Consider the following 21,548-nt stretch of genomic DNA (forward strand, 5'->3'; position numbering starts at 1 on the left):
GTCCATCTGGTCAATTTTTTCTTTCAGGGATGGTGTTTTTGGTGTTGCATCTAAAAACTCACTGCCAAACTCAATGTCACCTAGATTTTCTCCTATGCTATAAAATTTCTTGAAGTTTTATAGTTTTAAATTTCACACTGAAGTCTATGATCTGTTTTGACTTATTTGGGGGAAAGGTGTAAGGTGTCTATAGCCATCGTTTTGCATGTGGATATCCAGTTCTAGCAGCATTTGTTGAAAAGACTATCTTTTATCCATTGAAATTGCCCTTGTTCCCCTGTCAAAGATCAGTTGACTATATATTTGTATGGGTGTATTTCTCAGGCTCTCTATTCTGTTCCATTGACTTACTTATTTATTCTTTCACCAACACCACACTGTCTTGATTACATAAAATACACAACATATGTACAACAGGAAGTATAAATAGGGAAGAAGTTTTGGGGTTTTTTTGTCCCCGCGAAGTATTTTAACCAAATATTTTGATGAAAAAAATTTATATTTTTTATGTCAACGGATTTGTTCAACTATAGCAGAAAAAGAAAGCTTAAGAAAGTAGTGGGAATCATGGTTTCAATTTGCTATTACTCAGGGAAATAATTTAAAAGGACTGAAATCCCAAGAAACTACCTGAATCATGAAGAATCTTTGAAATATTAAGGAAGCATTTTCCAATTTATTTCTGAAACTCCTAAAAAATTAAGTTATGTCAACATAAGCAAATGTGGCTATATAACTAAAAATGGAACTATACTTTTCATTTTATGTTTATGTTTCTTACATATTTATAACCCAGAAAACAATTCTTTCATAAATATAGTAACAGAAATTCAATAATACTGGCAATCATGAAACTATACAGAAAAAATTGGCTAGTTGTTCTTCTATCGAGGTCCTAGTTAAACCTCAAGCACTTGGCTCTATGAACTCACCATATGGAGTTGTCATGAGGCTTAAAAGGGATAATGCAAACAATAGTATCTTGTTAGCTATATGAGCCTACAGATATATGATTGATGTAGATCAAGGAACTTGTACATATCAGTCTCTTGTTCTGGAATCCCCTTTCTTGCTTCTCAACAAAAATTGCTTATATTCAAAGTCCAGCTCAAAACTCACATCTTTTGTGACACCTTCCCTCATTTCATCTGTATATCCAGGCATTATATAAAAAATATAATTCCTATTTATACTACAGTATTATCCTTTCATAGCTCTTTACTCTTCATTAATTCATTCACAAATTTAACAAGCATTTAAGATATGTCAGACATTATATTATGCACAGAGGAAAGAAATCTTAAATTTGTAAAGTTTACAGTTTTTTCACATACATCTTATCATTTAATACTTTTTAAAAATACAATATTTCACAGGATACCATAATTACATGCTTATTATTTCTCCAACCAGAATGATTTCTCTGGGGTTAGAGACTGAGTCTGATTCACCTTGATTCCCTACCATCTAGTTCAATAGGAGAGACACTCACTAAATGCTTGATAAATGAACAAATAAATGAATAACAGACACTTGTTGGATAAATAAAATATCAATCAGTTAACACTGAATTAATCCTTATTAATTTTTACAGGGATGGGGGAGGACATACATATATTATGTAAACATACATCTGGAGAGAGATATGGAGAGAAAATTCCTCACTACAGCAGAGTACCTCTGACTCAAGTTTTACAGTTTAATAAAGCCATGTATTAACTGAAAATGGATTTGATTTCCATATAGCTCCAAGTGAACAAAAATGAGTTCTGTATCAAAGTTCCTAACCAGGTTATTCTGCTTTGTAATAATGGATATTACCACATGAATATAAAAATAAGCAAAGTATTGTTCAGGGTATTATTAACCTGCCTTATCATTTATTCTAATATGCCAGAGAGTTGTACCACCTGTGACAAATGGAGCTTTGATATATAATTTTTAAATATGCCATGAATGGGATGATAGTGAGATAGTCAAATGTTACCAATTCTCATTAGCTAAAAATTCAATTCTCTATTATACAAATGACCCCTGATACAAGTAAGGGCTATATCTTAACATCTTTGCATATTCCCAAGTTTATGGCCACTACCGTTATGTGTAGTTTCTTCCATAAACTTCTCATTTTTCTACTTAGGAGCACCACTTTCTTAGGATTACTTCACTATCATTACCTTTATAATGCTGTTTTTTCCTTGCAGTAAAGTTTCACAAAGAAACAAAGTATACGTATGTGTGGGTATAAATCATTTCATAGTAGCTACCAAGTAACAATAAGCAGCAAATATGAAGCTTAGAAGTGAGGATGAAATGTTATCATGTTGTCCAGATAGGTTCACACACTTACTAGCCAAATGGCTTCTTCAATCCCATCTCTATGGCACGTGATACCCAAGTTTGTATCTCAAAAATACTATGCATCATAAACCTTTAGGGTCCACAAATAGTTGAGAAAGCTAATGTTGAATGTTGAATGCCATAAATCTTCTATATTGCCCCACACACAGATGTTATAATATAAGCATTACTTAAGTGGAATCATATGGTATTTATTAACAATATATAGAGAAACACAACAAAAGTTTTTGGGAGACCACCACTCCTTGCAAAGGCCACTAAATTAGGTGAATATATGTCTCATACATTTCAGATATGATCATAGTCCATTAATACAATAAGAATTTCATTTCATGAAGACTATTCTAGCATCCAAAGTATTTAAAAATCTATTTCAGAAATGTAGATTGACAGTGCATATAAAAGGTACCTCTAGTACTTGCTTTTCTTAGCTTTATAATCCTATGTTCTGCTTTATACAGAAATGCCTCACAGTTTCCAGACTTCTTACATGCATTATCTTAGCAATTCTGTGAAGAAGGCCCCATAAGAATCATCTTAGAGAGGTGTGCAGTACTGCAAAAGCAACACAATCAGGAGAGCTAGGTTTGAATCTTGGCTTTTACTAGCTATGCAACCTCACAGAAATTTGGCTAAAATCACAAAACAAACAAGGTTGAGTTAATGTTTGAAAATAATCAATGTAATTTAGCATGTTACAGTAACAAAGAAAAAAAACACCTCAATAAATGCAAAAAAAAGAAAAATTCAACCATGACAAAGACTTTTAGCAAGAGAGAGCCGAGGAGCAATGACACCTCAGTGGCAATAAACACAGATACTAGTTTCTGAACCACTCTCCAATAAAAGGAACCAAGGCTGTTTGGAGAAGTGGTTGATTCCAAAGCTCAGACAGAAAAAATAGAAGAATAGCCATGAACATTTTGTCTGTAGTACCAGATTGTAAAGGATGGGGCACGTCAAATGACAGAAGCTAAGACAAAAGAGCTCCCAATGGCAAAAGGTGGAACAATTTGAACAAAATAACCGCATTGCTGAATTATAACGCACACTATAAGAAAGTATCTATGAGTCTACACTGATAGTTAAATAAAATAAATGATGGAGAAGGAGTAGCTCTTACAGTATTCCAATTAATCAGCATATAAGGACTGATGGAAACAGGAAATCACCAGTGGGCAAACACCACAGGAACATAGGGGAAACAAGATTCATTAATGGATGCTAAAATTAGTGGGAAAAGTTTGAAGAGAAACAGGTATTTGCACCATCTGAAGGCATCTTCCCCTATATTTATTAATTACAATGGGAAATATAGTAATTTTACAGTGGAGAAAGCTGGCAGACACTACCTTAATTAAGCAATCTGGATTAACATTATCAGTAAGATACACTGACACGATACACACTCCAAGAGGGCCCAAACACCATCCTTTGGAGTCTTGCCAAAATTATGTAAGGTCATAACCATGACAGTTTAGACTCCTACTCAGTTAATTTTGTAGACTGTCCCTCAACTTGGGTTTGTCTGTTTTCTCATGATGAATTAAGGTCAGGCAATTCTGTCACAGATTGGAGGAGACTAAAAAGACAACAACTAAACGCATTATAGGATCCTGAACTGGGTCTTGGAACATAAAAAGAACATCAGTGGAAAAATTGGTGAATAAAGTCTGTAGTTCAGATAATAGTATTATATCAATGTTAAATTGCTGATCTTGATAACTGTACTAAGGTTATATAAGATATTAACGTAAGGACAGCTGGATGAAGGATATACAAGAATTCTCTTTACTATCTAATTTTTCTGTGAGCTAAAATTATTTCAAAATAAAAAGCTAAAAAAATCCAACAAAAAAACAACTTTTCGGCAAAATGGGAAGAGAAAGGCTCTTCCTCAGCCTGATTAAGGGCATGTACAAGAACACCGTTAATATAAAGGATAGGTGTTTTCCCCTAAAATACAAAACAAGGTAAGAATATCTGCACTAACCACTTCTATTCAGCATTGTGTTGGAAGCTGTAGCCAGTGCCATCAGGGAGGAAGGGCATAAAAGGAACACAGATCAGAAAGGAAGAAATAAAACTATAAAAGTGATTGCAAGAAAATCCCAAAGAAGTTACCATGAAGCTGTTACAGCTAAAAAGTAAATTTAGCAAGGTCACAGGAATAAAAGGTTATATGCAAAAATCAATTATATTTCTATACTAGGAAAAAACAATTGGAAAATTAAAAATTCCATTCATAATCATATACCAAAACAGGAAATATTTAAAGATAAGTTTAACATAATTTGTGTAAGATCTATATGCTGAAAACCATAAAATGCTGTAAGAAATAAAAGAGGAACTAAATAAATGGAAAAACACACCATGATCCTGGATTAGAAGATTTGCTATTGTTAAAATGGCAATTCTCCCCAAATTGTTCTATAGATTCAAGGTAATCTTATTTAAAATCCCAGCAGGCTTTTTTACACTATGATTGTAAAATTTATATGAAGTGCAAAGGAACCCAAAAAGTCAACAATTCATAAATACAGAACAAAGTTAGGGGACTTGTATCACCTCATTTCAAGGCTTACTATAAAGCTATAGTAATCAAAATAGTAAGCTACTGCTATAAGGATGGACCTGTACAGAGCAATGGAACAGAACAGAGTTTAGAAATAAACTATGTTAGTACATATGGCCAATTAGTTCTCAACAAAAAGTGCCAACATAACTCAATAGGGGAAAGGAGAGTTTTTTCAACAAATAGTGGTGAAACAACAGGATATCCATGTGGTGAACAATGAATCTCAAGCTCTGCAAATGCTCACACTATACACAAAAATGAAGTAAAAATGCTAAAACTAAAGAACTTAAGAAGAAATCGCAGGACAAAATATTTGTAACCTTCAGATCGATTTTTTAGGCTGAAAATAACCATAAAAGAAAAACTGATCAACTGGACTTCATCAGAATGTAAAACCTCTGCTCTCTTAGAAGTCATTGTTACCAAAATGAAAAGGTAAGTTACAGGCTCACAGAAAATATCTGCAGAACCACTATATCTGACAAAAGACTTGCTTGTATCCAGAGTATAGAAAGAACACTTCGAACTCAACGAGAAGACAAACAAACCAATTAAAAAATGGGCAAAAGATCTGAACAGACACTTCACTAAAGAAGATACACAAATAATAGGTAAGCACTTGAAAGGCTGCTTATCATTAGTCATCAGAGAAATGCAGATTAAAACCAAGATGAAATACCATTACATACATATTAAAATGGCTAATATAGAATGATTGACAATAGAAGTACAGACAAGGACTTAAAGCAACTAGAACTCTTAACACTGTACTGGCAGGAATGTAAAAACGGTACAACCACTTTGGAAAAGAGTTTGACAGGTTCCTATAAAATGAAACACATACTCACACTTACCAATCAATCCAACAATACAACTTGTAGGTATTTAATCAAGAGAAATGAAAACATATGACCACACAAAGTTTTGTCTATAAATGGTCATACTGTTTTATTTGTAATAGCTCAAGCCTTAAAACAACCCAAATATACATCGGTGGGTAAATGGATAAACAAATTGGTGTATATCATACAATGGAAATTATTCAGTTATAGAAAGGAACTGACAACTAATACAAAAAACAGATGAGTCTTAGTAACACTATGCCAAGTGAAAAAAGTATATATTGTATGAACTCATTCATACGAAATTCTGGAAAAGGTAAAACTAACCTATTGTGAATGAGCCGATAAACAGCTGCCTGGGATTGGGGGACAGGGATTGACTACAAAGGAGCATAAATCTTTTTTGGGGTAACAGAAATGCTCTGTATCTTGACTGTGGTGGGCAGTTAAAAGAGTATATACATTTGTGAAAATTAATCCTTGAAAAATAAATATGAAGAGAGATAAGATCAAACTTTAAAAGCCAAAATTACCTCAGATACTTTTTTCAAAAAAGAAAATAGAAAGGAGCAATGAAAGAGAGCAATTATATAAAGGATGATATTAAATAGCAACCAAAGAGCTCACAGAAATACATCTACAGTCCAGTAAGAACAATAGCTACAAGCTTGACACTAACTCAAAGTCAGCATTTTCTTCTGACTAATGTACTGAAACGGACTCGGGGAAAGACAAGACAAAAATGAAATCTATCTTAATCACCATGGAAGAGAAATTACCACCTTCCTAAAGATAAACTACTATAAGCTAACATTTATTTTTAGACAAAAAATTTATTAAGGGGAGCTGGTAAAAACAATTCCTAACAAAGGTGTTTTTTTTAAAGTTTGGCATTCATTTATAAAAATTCTTTTACTCTTTTTCAAGGCAAAAATATATACTTTTTAAACAAGTTGTAGAAATTTACATTAACATGAGAAAACAGTATTTCATGAAGAATCGAATAAAGTCTAAACATGCTTCTACTTATAAAAAGTCTGACCCTATTGTACAAAATCAAACTAGTTTCTGGAGTTACTGGGTATTAAAAAACCTTAAGTCTTGAAAGACAAAATAAAAAGTACCCTAACAGCACATATGACCTACTAATTATAAATGGGCTTGATAAAATATATAATCTATAATCACTATAGGTTTCTATAATCACTTTTATATTAACTTAACTATTACTTCTTAGCATGGCTGTTTAACCATGTTTTCTCTAATGAAACTGTATCCTTCTAGTATTTTAAAAAATCTACAGCCTGAGTATTTCTGCCTATCTTCTTGGCATGAATTTAAAAAATAAAATCAAAATATCACTGTTATTGAAGGCACTGGGGAATGTTCACATATATGCTACTAACGGGGCCTCTAAACTAGCAAACCTTTAGAAGGAAATTTGATAATGCTATATCAAAAGCTTTACAAATGAACATATTTTTTAATACTGGAATTTCAGTTCTTGAATTTATCATAAGGAAATAATTATGGATACATGTCAAGCCTTCAATATATATATAACAGTAAAAAAGCTGGTAATAATACAGAAGGCCAACATTAGAGAAATGGTTACATGAATTATGGTTTGTCTGTATCAGAATATAAGTACTATTAAAAGTTAAAAGAACTATTCAAAAGCAAACAAAAAAATTATCAAGTAAGATGGGTTCATAATCTACGGATGAATAAAAATTGGTTACAGAATCTGTACTGATGAGTGATTTGTCTTTTTTGTGTTGAATTATTCATGTTTTCTAAAATGAGTACTATAAAGATCTAATCTTTATTTTGTGCTACTTGAGCATCTTATCCCTTAAATCACCTGTACCCCAAGAACATATTAATATAGTTTTGGATGTAATTAAAAATTATTTTTATGGTAGTCTTTATCAAATACAAAAAGACCAAAGCTGTGAATGACTATAAAGTAAACACACTCTAGGAAAGACTGCCCTCTTGTGCCAATCAATAATATTCAACAGTTTAAGAAAGAGAACTAGTAACTATTTCCAACACTAAAAGCACCCAGGCTTCTAAAAAGGTCTTGATTTTTCTGTGTTCTGGTTTCAACAGCTTATATTTAAAATGGTGATCTTTAAGGAAAAAAATTGAGCAGTACCTTAATATCACATGGACATGACTAATTTATGACATTCAGCAGCAAATAACCAACATAATTCATTGCATTTAACTGTCATGCATACGAGCTGCTCAGATGCCAAAAGGCTGAGCTCATAGAGATAAGTAATCTTCTGATCCTTAATTTGTACAACAAACTACAGAGAAAATACTAAAGAAACCAGTATATTTCAGAGAAAAAATAAATGAATCAGGGATAGAGTAGGGAGACTTGTTTTAAAAATATTTTTAGCTGATCCAAGTTTTTAGGTATTTTCTTCTGCATTCTTGGAAAATAAGATACTTTCTTTGGATCTGACATGTGGTCAATTACCCTTTACAAAGCTTCTTGACATATATAAGTTGTAAAAGGCCATCCAAACCTAAGTCATTATCAGTATTATTACTATTATTACTACTAATAATTTACAGTACTGGAAAAAAGTATTAGGGTAACAGACTTGCTAAAGAAAAGAAATATTAAGACAATAAAAGACATATTACAGCTAAATGATGTGAATGCTAATTTTGAATATTAACACCACATCTTTTCTAATTATAGTTGGAACAGTTCCAATTCCACTCCTTCAAGTAGGGTCATTAAGAGAATGAAATTAATTTGCATGGGTAAAGCAATTATAATAAATATTATAAAGTGTTTCTTATGTAAGTAAATTAATAAGAATGAGAAACTACATAGTATATATTCAATAATACCCACTTTCGAAGGTGGTCATGTTCTTTCAAAAACAGTTCGGTTCTTCTGTTATTTACTCCAGACCCACTTTTATATGACCTAGAACAAAATAGAGAAAATGTAAGAATATTTTTGGTAGACACTACAAAAAAGATTAAGTGACTGATTCTAATATATCCAAAGTGGACAAATTAAGTCTCTCTATAGTTTTGAATGAAGAATTTAAAAAATGTATAATCCTTTTCCCATCTTCTAAAAATGACATCTGTTAAAAATAAATATGATTGCCTCTCTAGGCCTAATAGTTCATTATTTTTCATCAAAATAATCCAACATTCTAAGATAGCAAAAATCTTATTTTTCCTTTCTTTGTCTATTATCTCCTACATCTTTACTTTCTCCAAGTGGAGTAAAAGTTTGGACTGATTACTACATAGCCCAAAGGTTCAGGAAGCTGCTGAAATGGAATGTTTTCCTTCACAATGGTACATGCAGTCCATCAACTGAAGCCAAAGGAGCACTAAAATGAAGCTTAAGATCTGCCAATTTTGACATACTTAAGGATTGCTATCTTGGTCTTAGGTGCCTTAAAATTTGTAAGATATTACTTTTTATAATAATAATTATTGACATTTTCATGTTTCTATTCTTTACTTACAGTAAGGTACCAAGAATAAAATAAAAAATTCAAGTAACTGCACATATACTACAGAAAAGGAGGGTTATGTTGATAAAACTGAACTACTAGCTGAGGAGCAGTGCTAATGTGCAAAGCACAGCAGGAGAGAAAACACAAGGAAAAGCAGCATGATATAACTAAGAACACCCTGGATGTGAAGGCTGATGATTTGGATTCAAATGTACACTCCATCATTTATTAGCCAGTCAACTTTAGACAAGTCTCTCAATGTCTGGTTTTATAAAATGAGACTAATAATTTTTATTTATACCAAAAGATTATATGAAGCCAATAAAGTTAATAAATGGAAAAGTAGTATGGATTGCACAAAACTCTAAAATGTCAATTATTACTATTATAGCTCATCTTACTAATCATATTCTGCCTTGTATTATATTGAGTATTATGCCTTACCCGCCTCTGGCACGTAGACTATAAAGTCCTGGAGAGCCAAGTTGGTCTTCTCATTTGTACTTTCTACTATGACTGACATAGTGTCTTACTCATGGCTGGCAATCAGGTAAATTTAATGAATGGATGAACATTTTCTTTTATGATAATTTTTCAGTAAGTTATTAAAGTGGGCTATATTCTAGTGATTCCCACAAACTGTGGAAGAGCTAAATGCCTACACATTAAAGGCTGTCCTCTACATAGCCTATTGGTTCTCAATGTATCTCTTAAAATACATACATAAAGAGGCAGTACAAAAATTAAACAAAAGACTTACATGTTCCTCAGAACTAAATATTAAAAAATTCCTAACTAAGGCAAAAATCCTTAGTCTTTTCACTCCTACGTTATACAAAGTACTTATCACTAAACATAAAAACATGAAAAAGAGATAAACAATAAAAATTAAATTTCCAAGATAATTTCTGGAGGTAGAAACATAACTTTGCTGGGTGGATAGTCCTGAGTCAGAATTTTAAGACAAAAATTTTGAATGCAATGAATATTAATTTCTGCTGTAAAACTGTCTTACTATTGTAACAAAATAAAGGATCTCCAGGAAAATGTTTCTCAAAGTACACATGATATATACCAATTTACAATATGGTAACATATACCAAAGTTTATGAAACATAACATCATACTTATAAAACATAAGTATCATAAACACCATATCTGAGACAATGACAGACATTAATAGATTTCCCCGAAGTGGAAAGTCTTCAGTTTTAACTGGATGCCCAGTGGATTTAACCTTGCCAGTGGTGTTCAGTTGTGGAAAAAAATGTCAAATGTGTGTATGAAATGATAGAATATATTACTGAAGGTGAGGTAGGGGGATGGAAGAAAAGAACAAATCTTTAAAATTATGGCTTGAGATCAGTATAAAAATGTTGGGAGTTCTTAATTTGCCATAAGTATGAATTTGTATAAAATCTGGAAAAAACAGGTATTTCAGATTCCAGAGAAGTAAAAGCTACTGTGTTAGCTACCTGAATATGTAATTGTGGAGGCAAGGGAGTAGGTAAGGGAATAGGTGGTAATTAGGAATGGAAACATGGGAAAGCTTCAGTTACTGGTAATGTTATAATCCTTAATGTGAGTGGTAGGAAATCAGAGAGAAACTCATGAAGGTTACACCTAAGCTGGACTTTGAATTAAGACAGGAAAGTCAAGGTTGGCAGGAGCCAATGATATAAAACTAGAGGAAGCTGGAGCTAAGACCAGCAAAGTAAATTAGGACCACACTGTAGCAGCAATGTTTAAAGTACAGTGAAATGAGAATTAGAACCTTGAAATCTAAATCATGGTTCTGCTACTCAATTTGCTGTTGATCATAGATATATCCTTAAATCTATATCTGAATAATCATCCTACAAAATAATGTAAAAGGTCACTTACTCAATATCCTTTCGTACAGATCCCAAGAGATTCTCCCTTTCCCGTACTGCCATAAAGTTTGCTTTGGTTTTATGGAATTCATGTGTATAATCCTGCAATAAATTGATACCCAGTCTCAACATGAGCTAATTATATATTTTCATCTTATTGAGTCAATTATGTATTGTTATTACATTATGTATTTCTGTCAAGAAAACTGCTATTAAAGAAATCAAACCATCCAGAGGCAAAAATAACATTATTAACCCTTTCCTGAAGAGTGACCAACTTCTTTCAACTGAAAACAATTCAGTATTAGGGTAACAGAGACACTGCATCACTTCCTATCTTCTAGTACCTTGTTTTATGGGACAGAATTATAAAGGAAAAAATAATTTTAACATAAAATGAGAGGATAAAACTTGAGGGGCTCTGTTTATTCATTAGTGTGCACCCAGTGGGGCTTATTTTCAAATTTCATCCTTTTGGAACTCTCACAGAAATTTAATTTCTAAACCAATCAAAGAAAGACCAGAACCAGCAGAATTATGAAAGAACAAAACAATCCTTAAATATTGTCCTTTATTTTTCTACTACCATATTTTTAAGATATTAAAGAACATTCACTACATTTTTAAATTCAGAGAGGTATATAAAGATGAAAATCATAACCATAACTCCCGGAGAGTCCTTATTGACCCTTTAAAAACAAAAATAATACATGAACATGAGAAAAATACTAGAAGAACACCCAAAGGAATAGAAATAAAAGCTATCCTGTCCCACAGCTTGTAACTATTATCATAATCTTCTTGTATTTGCTTTCAGGAAATATGTTTTTACATACATAAGACTATCTATTATTTCCTTCATTTATACTAAAAAAGTCATGCTATAATCTATAGTACATTTTGCTTCTGTAGTTCATAAAATACCAAGTAATTTTTCCATATCAGCAAACAGAAATCAACATTCTTCTAAAAAGCTGTATGTAATTCCATCTTATGACTATCAAAATTTAGTAAATTCACTAGTTTTAAATGCGGTGTTTTTTTTTTTGCTGTTAAAAAATGCTACAATAGAACTCTCTCACTCTTTTAAAAGTGTATTTAAATAATAAATGCCTAACAGAATAACTGGATCAAAGAATCTTACATTTAAATTTCAATAGCATCAAACTGCCTTCTAGAAAGACCATTGATTTATGTTTCCAGTAACTATGGATGAGTGCCCATTTTCTACACTCTTTGTTAAAAATACATTACAAATGTTTCAATATCTACTAATCTGACAGGTGAAAAATCATGTTTCATTTTGACTGTGTATTTATATTTGGAAACGTGTCTGAACATCTTTTTATGGTTTAGCCAGTCATTTTCTGTAAACAGCAAGTTCATATCCTTTGCCCATTTTCCTATTAGGCTGTCTTTTTCTCATTTTTATTATTTCTTTGTACATTAAGCAAATTAATAATTTGTTTCAATTTCTGGTATTAGGTCTTGCTTAGAAAGTCCTTTACTGCCCAAAATGTGTAATTCCACCCATGCTTTATTCTGAAATTTTATAGTTTCTTTTTCTACATATAAATCTTTGATCCATCTAGAATTTATTCTCAAAGTAAGGAATGAGGATTGAGATAGAAAATGAGGCTTGTTTTCTTTCCCCAAATAACTAGCCAATTGCTACACTCTATTTATTTTTATAATCCTTCCTTTTCCCGCTGATTTAAAATAACACCTTTATCAGAAACTGACTTTTCATGCACATTTAGGTCTATAAATGAACTCTATATACTGTTCTATTGGCCTATTTTTTTCTCTAGAGTCAAACTGTCTTAATTATTCTAGCTTTTTAACAGGTTTTAGTATCTGGTAGAACTACGTATCCTTCACCACTTCTCTTAATTTTCACATATATATATTTTTTGGTTATACTTGCATGTCTATGACTCTAAGTGAACTCTGCTGACATTTTGCCAATTAAAATGCAAAAACAAAAAACATGCTATTTCCACTGGGTATGACACTCAATTTATAGGTTGATTTAGAGAGAAATCTTCCCATCTAAAGGCAGAGTAATTCTTTATCTAAACCTTATTTTGTTCTTCAGTAAAGTTTTATACTTATGTACAAGTCATATACATTCTTATTGAATTTATACATAAGGATTTTAGTTTCTTCCATTATACTTTCTAACAGGTTATTGTTCGTATACAGGAAAACTACTTGCTTTAATATATTAATTTTGTAATTCACCATCTTATTGAATTTGTTTCTAATACATATATATATGTTTGATTAGTTTTATCCCTGCCAGATAAAACAAATTTTGCCTCCTGACTTCCAGTATTTCTATTTCCTTTCTTTATATCTCTAACTGTACCACCAAGAATTTTCAAAAGAATGTTAAAGACCTGTGGTCATTGTTAAATATCCTTGTCTTGTTTATTTCTTCAATGGGAATGCTTTTAGTGCTTTTTCATTAAGCATGATGCTAGATTTTAATCTGATATACACATTTTTGTGTAAGATAAATAAAATATCCTTCTATTCCTATTTTTAGGAGTTTTTAAAATTAGAAATAGTTGCTTAATTTTTTTAATATCAAAAATACTTGCCTTCCTATTTGTACTACTGTGCTTTTAACACCATATGTAAATCTTTAAAAGTTTATTTCACTTTATTGGTACATCTAATATTTTCTCAAGCAATATACTAAATACAGTAAATTCCCTTCCACATTAGCTTCAAAGTCTGATGAAATATACTCTATATCACCATATTACTGCCTATGCAAGACCACTGGCTATTTCACTATTATAGCTAGCTAGCAAGGCCTCCCAGTAAAAGTATATTTACCTAGTGATGCATATACCAGGCAAAAGCAAGAGCTATCAGACATTTTCAGAATTTTACAATGCCAAGAAAAAATAAATAAGCAAACAAGACAAATTTCTATACCATGACATTTATAGTCTCAGATTTTTCCTTTTGTTTTCTTAAATATATGTGCACACATTGTAAAAAAAATTTTTTAAAAATCTTATAATAACATAAAAATCTTAAGCCCAACAGATTACCTGCAATATGTCTCTATGTCGCTGTAATGTGTGCATCAGTGCTGCATTCAAGGAGGGGACACCTGCACTGTTGGTATATTCTGCCATTTTATCATTTACTCCTGTAAGCTAAAAAAAAAGAGAAGAGAAAAAAACCAACAAAAATACTTTAGAAAGCAATACAAAAAGATAAAATTATTCTCGTTTATGCCCTCCTGGCTAACAATGAAAAAAAAACTAAAAAAATAAACCACAAAAAACAAGACAGCAGGTATTTCCCCCACATAATCTTTAAAGCTAAAACAACACCCATTGGACCTGAGAATGGCTGTCATCAAGATTTAAGCGGCCTGGTGGAGGCACATACCTTGAACGAAAAGATGATTTCAGTAACATGTCTGCATTAACATAATCCAGTCCATATCTAGCAAGTACACAGTTACTAGAAAAATGGCCATTTAACAGAAAATACTTACCCTTGCCAATAGCTGTTCAATCTCAATTGCCATTGTTTCAAACATTCTGTCTTGGCTTGATCCATTTAAAAGGGGCGTTGTGTCAGAGCTAAAGAGAAGTTCAAGGAAAGAGAATCATTACTTAAACTTAATCATTTAAAATATACTTAAAATAATAGATAATTATTCTTAAAGAGATCAAGTGGAACCCGAGACATTTTCTGCTTAAGAAGCTATAATTTTTTTAGAAGTTTTCCTATAAAGATGGCACATGTCCTAAATATTAAATTCTGTACAACTGAATGTAGGATTTTCCTGAGCTTTAATATATCCAATCTTAAAAATGTAAAGAAATTCCAAATGTTTGCTTACTGTTTCCCAAAAGAAAGTAACTTAAGCTATGGCAGTGTCCAGTGAAATGCTGAATCTAAAAGTACAAATTATATACAGGAAAAAAAACCTGTTGAATTATATAGTATGGAATGTAAGAGGAACTATAAAATATGTTATGGATTATGTTATAGGATCTGTGAAGAATAATCTCTTAAATTTTACCCCAAAGCATATGGTTCCTTAGACTTTAAATTCTCTCTTCTTTCCCTGACTCCTACAAGAAATAAATTGAGATATATGGGATCCACAGATTGGATAACTAGCTATTAAGTAATGAGGAACTGGCTTTAAGTCTAATATAAGCAGCCACATCCAGCAGGGAAGTTTTAGTACCAACCCTCTACATTTCCACTTATATTATGCAATTGTTTTGTTTGAAAAATGTTAACTTTTAAAATATGAAGAGTCAGTCAAAAATCTAACTTTTTACAAGGGAAACTTATGTTTGACAGATTCAAATTCTAAAACCACTGTCCTAAGAGTTTCTTCTGCTTCTCCTGAAAAAACACTAACCCTCAGAAGGTCCCCAAGTGGTATGTGTTGTCATAAAGCAGCTCTATATAGATTTTAGTTATACTGAACACAGATAATATGCAGACAATGACTATACTCTTCAATCTTCCTGAAGACTTTGTCCTGCCCTCTGACAGTGCTTGGGTGTGGTGAATGAAGACAGATTAAATCATCAGTTAAACATGAAAAAAGTACCTTTACCATCAAAAGTTTCCCTTCTCCACATACACTTCCACAGCAATAGTAAGCAGTGAAATAACAAAAAAGCAACCAGTAAGGTGAATTTTTTTTTAAGATGTTTAGCTAGGTCCAACTTATCTCTTCTTGAAACATTTCAATTTATTTGCCTTAAAATAGACAAAAATATCTTGTTCTTTATTAAGTGTCAGAGTCAAGCCAAGGTTCTGTTTCTCTCTTAGAATGTGTACAGACAAAAATGCTCTATATACTACTAAGAGAGATTCTCCCCTACCAGATATAACAAAAAGAACAGTGGGTCAACAAATTCAAGTTCCACGAAGAGGGAAACTGCCTATGTCTTGTTTACAGATACATGTATAGCACCTAGAATACTGCCTGGCACAGGCAGATGTTAATTAAATACCTGTTGAATGAATGAGGAGGTAATCTCTACATTTACCATTCTCAGGAAAGCACATGAGTCAGGGAAAATGATTACAACTCATTTTCCGCAATACTAAGATTCAGATAAATTTAACTAATTTTACAGGTATGTGGTGATTCACAGACCACAAAATTCTCAAAAGACAGAAAGTAAAAAAATTACTCCTGGAAGAAAAATTCTGGTCATCACTGAGTTTACTCATTATGACATGCTTTCAACCTTTTTAACAAAACACTTTAGAATGCACACTGGATCTTGATCTTATGGCCTTAGGTTTCTAAATGAAAGGGACAATTAGGCTGACATAATTCTATAAGGTCAGTCCCAATTGTAGAATTTCTTAGGGAATGTTTTCAAGATTAATTTTTCCTTTAAAGGAGACACAAAAGTGAAGTTCATGAAGCATGGAGAACACAGAAAAAGCATCATGTAATTATATCTCTTGACAATTCAGTTTTAAGATTGTATACTCACTGGCAGAGCCAACTGAAAAACTTATATTTAGGAAAAATGCTCTCCAGTGATAAAATAAGTTTACTCATAGAAAAGAACATTACTTATCCTCTTTACTTTCTAAGTAAAGGTGAGCCCAAAGCAACGCACTGTAATCAAAGCTGTCATGCCAATAGCTTACTTTTATATCCCAGTCAGTATGCTGGCCCTGCTATCTTAATTCTTTAATAAGGTGCCCTTATTTAAAAGAAGCCACACACTAGCTGTAGTGTTGAAACGAGTCTTTTGTTGGAATATGCATAGAAAGGTTTAGAGCATAGGCTCTGGAGCTAGAAAGACCTGGGTTCAAAGACAAGTGCAGTTTTTGTTTTTATTATTATTAGCTAGAAAATATTCTGTCACCAATCCTCAAAAAAGGATGTAAAATAAAGAGAAGATAACAACTAACAACTCTGCTACCAGCAATTCCACTGTTAGATACACAGAAACATTTTATAGGTAAAATTCATAAAACATGTATCGGTGAAATTTATAAAACACAACAACACCGTGTCTGCTATTAAAATTTTTATTAATTAGCAAAAATTAGAACCAATGTCTAGCCACAGAATAAACTGTGATATAATCATAGAATATAATATGTAGCAAATGAATATGCCAGAGTTAAATGTACTCACAGCTTAATCCCAAAGGTAATGTTAAACAAAAACCCAAGTTGCAAAATAACTATAGTTGGAACCTGTGAAATGTTTAGGAAAACAAACAGATGCAGTAAAATATATGGAGATTGTGGGAAGGGAGAAAATGGAATGCCACCAGGGGCTTCAGATGAATTGGTAATGATTAATTCTTAAAGTGGGAGATAGGCACATGGGGATCCATTACATTATTCTTTACAGTTTTCTAAGTGCCTTACATTTTTCTTAATATTTTTTGAAACAATGGCCTAAAGTGAGCACGAGATTCAAAGAATACATTTCAATATGTCCAATACAGTAGTACACCAGATTCTCAAAAAACAGCCAAAATTAAAAATAGCTTAGATGATTGTGAGGATACACACTGCAGTAGATCCATTTTAAAACACTAGAATAGTGTTACGTATACTTTGTATTTGGGTATTTCCTCAGATCTACTTAGCAATCAGAGCACATAAGAAATAAATCTGAGCAAATCAACCACATGCCCTTACATTGACTGAACCAGAAACTTATTTCTGTTAAAAATTCCTTCCTAAACCTTAGCACTTTCCTCCTGACACTGTCACAATCTTTGCCTTAGGATTCCAAATAAACACTAGTTTTAAAAATTAAGAATTTTTATAATCCTAAAAAATAAGACAGTAACAACAACAAAAAACAAAATTCGCCAACAGACCAAGTTACAGAGTTACATATTTAATTTATTTTTTAGTGCTTTAAAAACATTATATAGTTTAAGGCATAAGAGACAGAATCTGGTAGTACCTATACCTGTCGCGTCTTCCATCTCGGACGTTGCTGTGACTGTAACTTGTACACAGTTTACTGAAGGAAACTAGTTTCAGGTCAAGTTCATTTTCCAGCTGTCGAGCCTGTTTCCTGAGATCTTTAAAGAAATTATAAAAGCAAACAAACACAAAAAGTTCATCAAGAGACATAAAAATCACAAAACTATTCTAAAGAAAAAAAACCCTATAAAAATGGTCATGTATTAGTCTACTTTCCTCCATAAAGTGTTAAAAGGTGGAAACCAAAGACTTACTCAGGAAAGCAAACTGTCAATTATTTAAACTTCAGATGGCATAAAAGGGAGACTCAGTGGGAGGTGGAAAATTTCAGCTTTATCCCGAAGGCAACTAGAAAACAAATGTTCTACCTTCCCTGAAACTATTTCTATAGCAATAACTAAAATTTTGTAATTCAGAAGAGAATACAAATCACAGAGGAACTAACTATGGTCTGTGACCAGTATTATATCAATTTATCAGTTAACTTTATAAAAAAGAAACCATGACTGTTTTTGACAGGGATTTTCTTGTCTTTATGTTCCAAAACTTTATTAGGCTTACAAAATTCTTAATAGTAGAATAACTTAGTGATGGAACATAAAGAAATGGAAAAAATAATCATTGATAAAGATTTAAAAATTGTCTTTAATGAGCCAGGTGGAGAAAGACAAGTACCAAATGATTTCACTCATCTGTGGAGTATAAGAACAAAGCAAAAACTGAAGGAACAAAACAGCAGCAGACTCACAGAACCCAAGAATGGACTAACAGTTGCCAAAGGGAAAGGGACTGGGGCTGGGGGCTGGGAAGGGAGGGATAAGGGGAATAAGGGGCATTCCAATTAGCAGGGGAGAGACAAGTAGTGATTCTATAGCATCTTACTATGCTGATGGACAGTGACTGTAATGGGGCATGTGGCGGGGACTTGATACTGGGGGGAATCTAGTAATCACAATGTTGCTCATATAATTGTGTATTAATGATACCAAAATTTTAAAAAATTTTCTTTCAATAAGCTTACTGGAAGACATTTGGAGAGGCTGAAATTAACAATAAACAATGTATTATTAACAAAGTCAAATAAATATATGACAGAAATCAGAGCGTTAAGTTTTAAAAGAACAGAGGCAAACAAGCAAGCAAAGTGACACAGTAGTTTGGCATGTGCTACTATGTGTTTGAGTGAGAGAAGCCACATCTGGAAACCCACATCTAGATGTCAATAGTCTAAATCATGGTAATGTGGAGATCAAAATAAAAGGACTGAAATATGGGAAGGAATAGTGTAAGGATCTCATCTTTCAGGAACAAGGAATACAAATTATTTCAATATAGTTATCTGTAACCAAAAGTAGCAAGCAGCATAATATAGTGGAGTGTGTATGTTTGTATAATATAGTGCAGTATATTTTCCCAGAGATTAAGTCCCAGTTGGAATCTCAGCTCAGTCTAACATTCTAAGATTCTGAGAACTGGCTTTGAGATTTATTGACAATCTACTTAACCTACCAACCTCAATTTTTTGTTTTTAAACCCCCACTTTGAGGAGTTTTCTATGCATTACTAATCGTGTGTTTAAAGTACCTGGAACAGAGAAGATCGTCAATAATAAGCTACTCTAATTATTAACAGCATAGTGCTTCAAAAAACTATAGCCTAATGAATAGTATTAAAGATACCAGTAGCCACTTGTGCATAATTTTAAAATATTTTCTAGCTAGTATGCATATTTCAAATATGCATTTTAACACGTTTTAAACTATAAGCACACTTCTTTGTAATTAGCAACTGTCTTCTCTAGCAGAAAATATCAAGTTACAGCACTGTGGAAGTATGACAGGAAAGTATGGATGAACTCAGAAGTATCTTAGAAGTGGCTGATAATGACAATACTGTTATTCATGGTGGTTTCCAGGCTTCTGTGAGCAGACGCAGGAAACAGGCTAAAGGGAAAAGGGATTCGGAGAGTTTCTATATTGCAGCAAAGCAAACAGACAACTGAAGGAAAAAGGTGAGCCTCCGATCTTTGTTCATCACCATGGTCCAAGAATGAGTTTCACACGAGCCTACTTTATTGGACCGTATGTCCAGGAATTAAAATTAACGTATTTGTCAAAACACAAGATGGCTTTTTGGTAGAAGACGTATAGCAAAACGCAACAATCACAATTCACACTAGTTCTCTCAACTTTCTCTTTTTAACGAAACTAATCTCCAGAGCAGAAGGTAAAGTTATTTCCTCTGCTTTCTAACGACTCGACACCCAGTCCTCGAAGTCCCAGCCTGAAGCTGCCAAGGAGACCCAGCAGGAGACACTCCGCTCAAATAACTTCCCTTGGTGGACCGGACTGACAAGTTCCTTCTTTCTCTTTTCCTACTCACTTGTCCAACAGTGACCTCAAGTCTAAAGCGCTGACTCCTCTTGTTTCCCGAGTCCGGGATATTCTCGGTCAATATTCGTTTCCTCTCACAGTTCGTAGCCCAAGTCTCTGCGTCCGAGTTCGCCACCCGCCCCCGCCCCAACCGAACCCAACCCAGTTCTCTCCAGCGGCTCGGCCCCTCGTCCTCCCGGCCCCTGCTCAGCGTTCTCGGGTCCCACCGCCTCTCAGGTCAGCACTCCCCTCAACCTCGCCCCAGACCGGCTGGTCTCCTCAGCCCCCAGGCCCCCAGTCCCCCATTATACAAGTCCCACCCCTCAGCTCGGCAGCTCCCGAGGCCAGACTCTTCCCTCTGCTGCCTCCCCCAAGACCCGTCCTTACTCAGCACCTCCGCCCCTCCGCGAGACCCACACGGAGGCCTCGCCCTCACCTTCCCAGTAATTGCTGGTTCCTGCCGCCATTTTTGTTGTCCGACGTCAGTAGGGACAGGAAAGTAGAGGCGACGCGAGCCAGACGGTCCCCTCCGCGCCTTCTTCCGCTCTGGCGCCAGGGCCGATGGGATACGTGAGCTTCCGCAGATTCCGCCACCTGGCGGGCAATGCCTCATCATACAGCGGTTAAGCAGTGAGGCCGGCTGCTTCAGCGTTAGCGCCCGGCAGTCCCTGAACGCCTGTCATTCTGGTGCTCATATCCTCTCTCCGCGTCCCCAGGCTGCCTCATCGCCGCCAGCTCAGCTTACCCCTCTCTCAGCAGCGGCCTGCTTGGCTGAGAAGAAAGTCATCCTTAGACGCTGCTCCCTGTTTGTCTCACTTTCTCTTACATGTGTATTTTCAGCCAGCCTCTCCCTTGTCAGAGCCAGAGCCTCTTTCCCCTCCAAGATTAACCCCCCTTCATCCTACCGCCGCCTGCGTGTGTGGTTTTCTCCCGGGCCGTCTTCTCCTCTGTCTACGGTTACAGCCCAGCCCTCTTTCCTTCCCAGGTGCCAAATCTAGAAAGTGTGTACTAAACTGCTTCCGCGTGCCTCAGCCTGTTAA

The 21,548-nt window shown here is 33.9% G+C and overlaps 1 protein-coding gene across 3 annotated transcripts in view; it reads right to left on the bottom strand.

Annotated features, from left to right (window-relative positions):
* Positions 1–21,098, bottom strand: part of GOSR1 (golgi SNAP receptor complex member 1) — a 39,196-nt gene extending 18,098 nt beyond the window's left edge. The window contains exons 1-6 of one of the 3 annotated variants that reach the window (XM_017675344.3): positions 20,945–21,098; positions 18,120–18,234; positions 14,685–14,772; positions 14,230–14,337; positions 11,172–11,263; positions 8,663–8,737 (exon numbers count right to left, since the gene is read on the bottom strand). In XM_017675344.3, coding sequence (XP_017530833.1) covers positions 8,663–8,737; positions 11,172–11,263; positions 14,230–14,337; positions 14,685–14,772; positions 18,120–18,234; positions 20,945–20,975 — 509 coding nt within the window. In that variant the 5' untranslated portion in view covers positions 20,976–21,098. Of the gene's footprint in view, positions 1–8,662; positions 8,738–11,171; positions 11,264–14,229; positions 14,338–14,684; positions 14,773–18,113; positions 18,235–20,518; positions 20,634–20,944 lie in introns of those variants that run through there. The other 2 variants (XM_017675343.3, XM_073235060.1) reach the window with 2 other exon arrangements.
* Between the last annotated feature and the right edge of the window lie 450 nt (positions 21,099–21,548).

This window comes from Manis javanica, chromosome 4, assembly GCF_040802235.1.
Source record: "Manis javanica isolate MJ-LG chromosome 4, MJ_LKY, whole genome shotgun sequence".
In the NCBI taxonomy this organism is placed as follows: domain Eukaryota; kingdom Metazoa; phylum Chordata; class Mammalia; order Pholidota; family Manidae; genus Manis; species Manis javanica.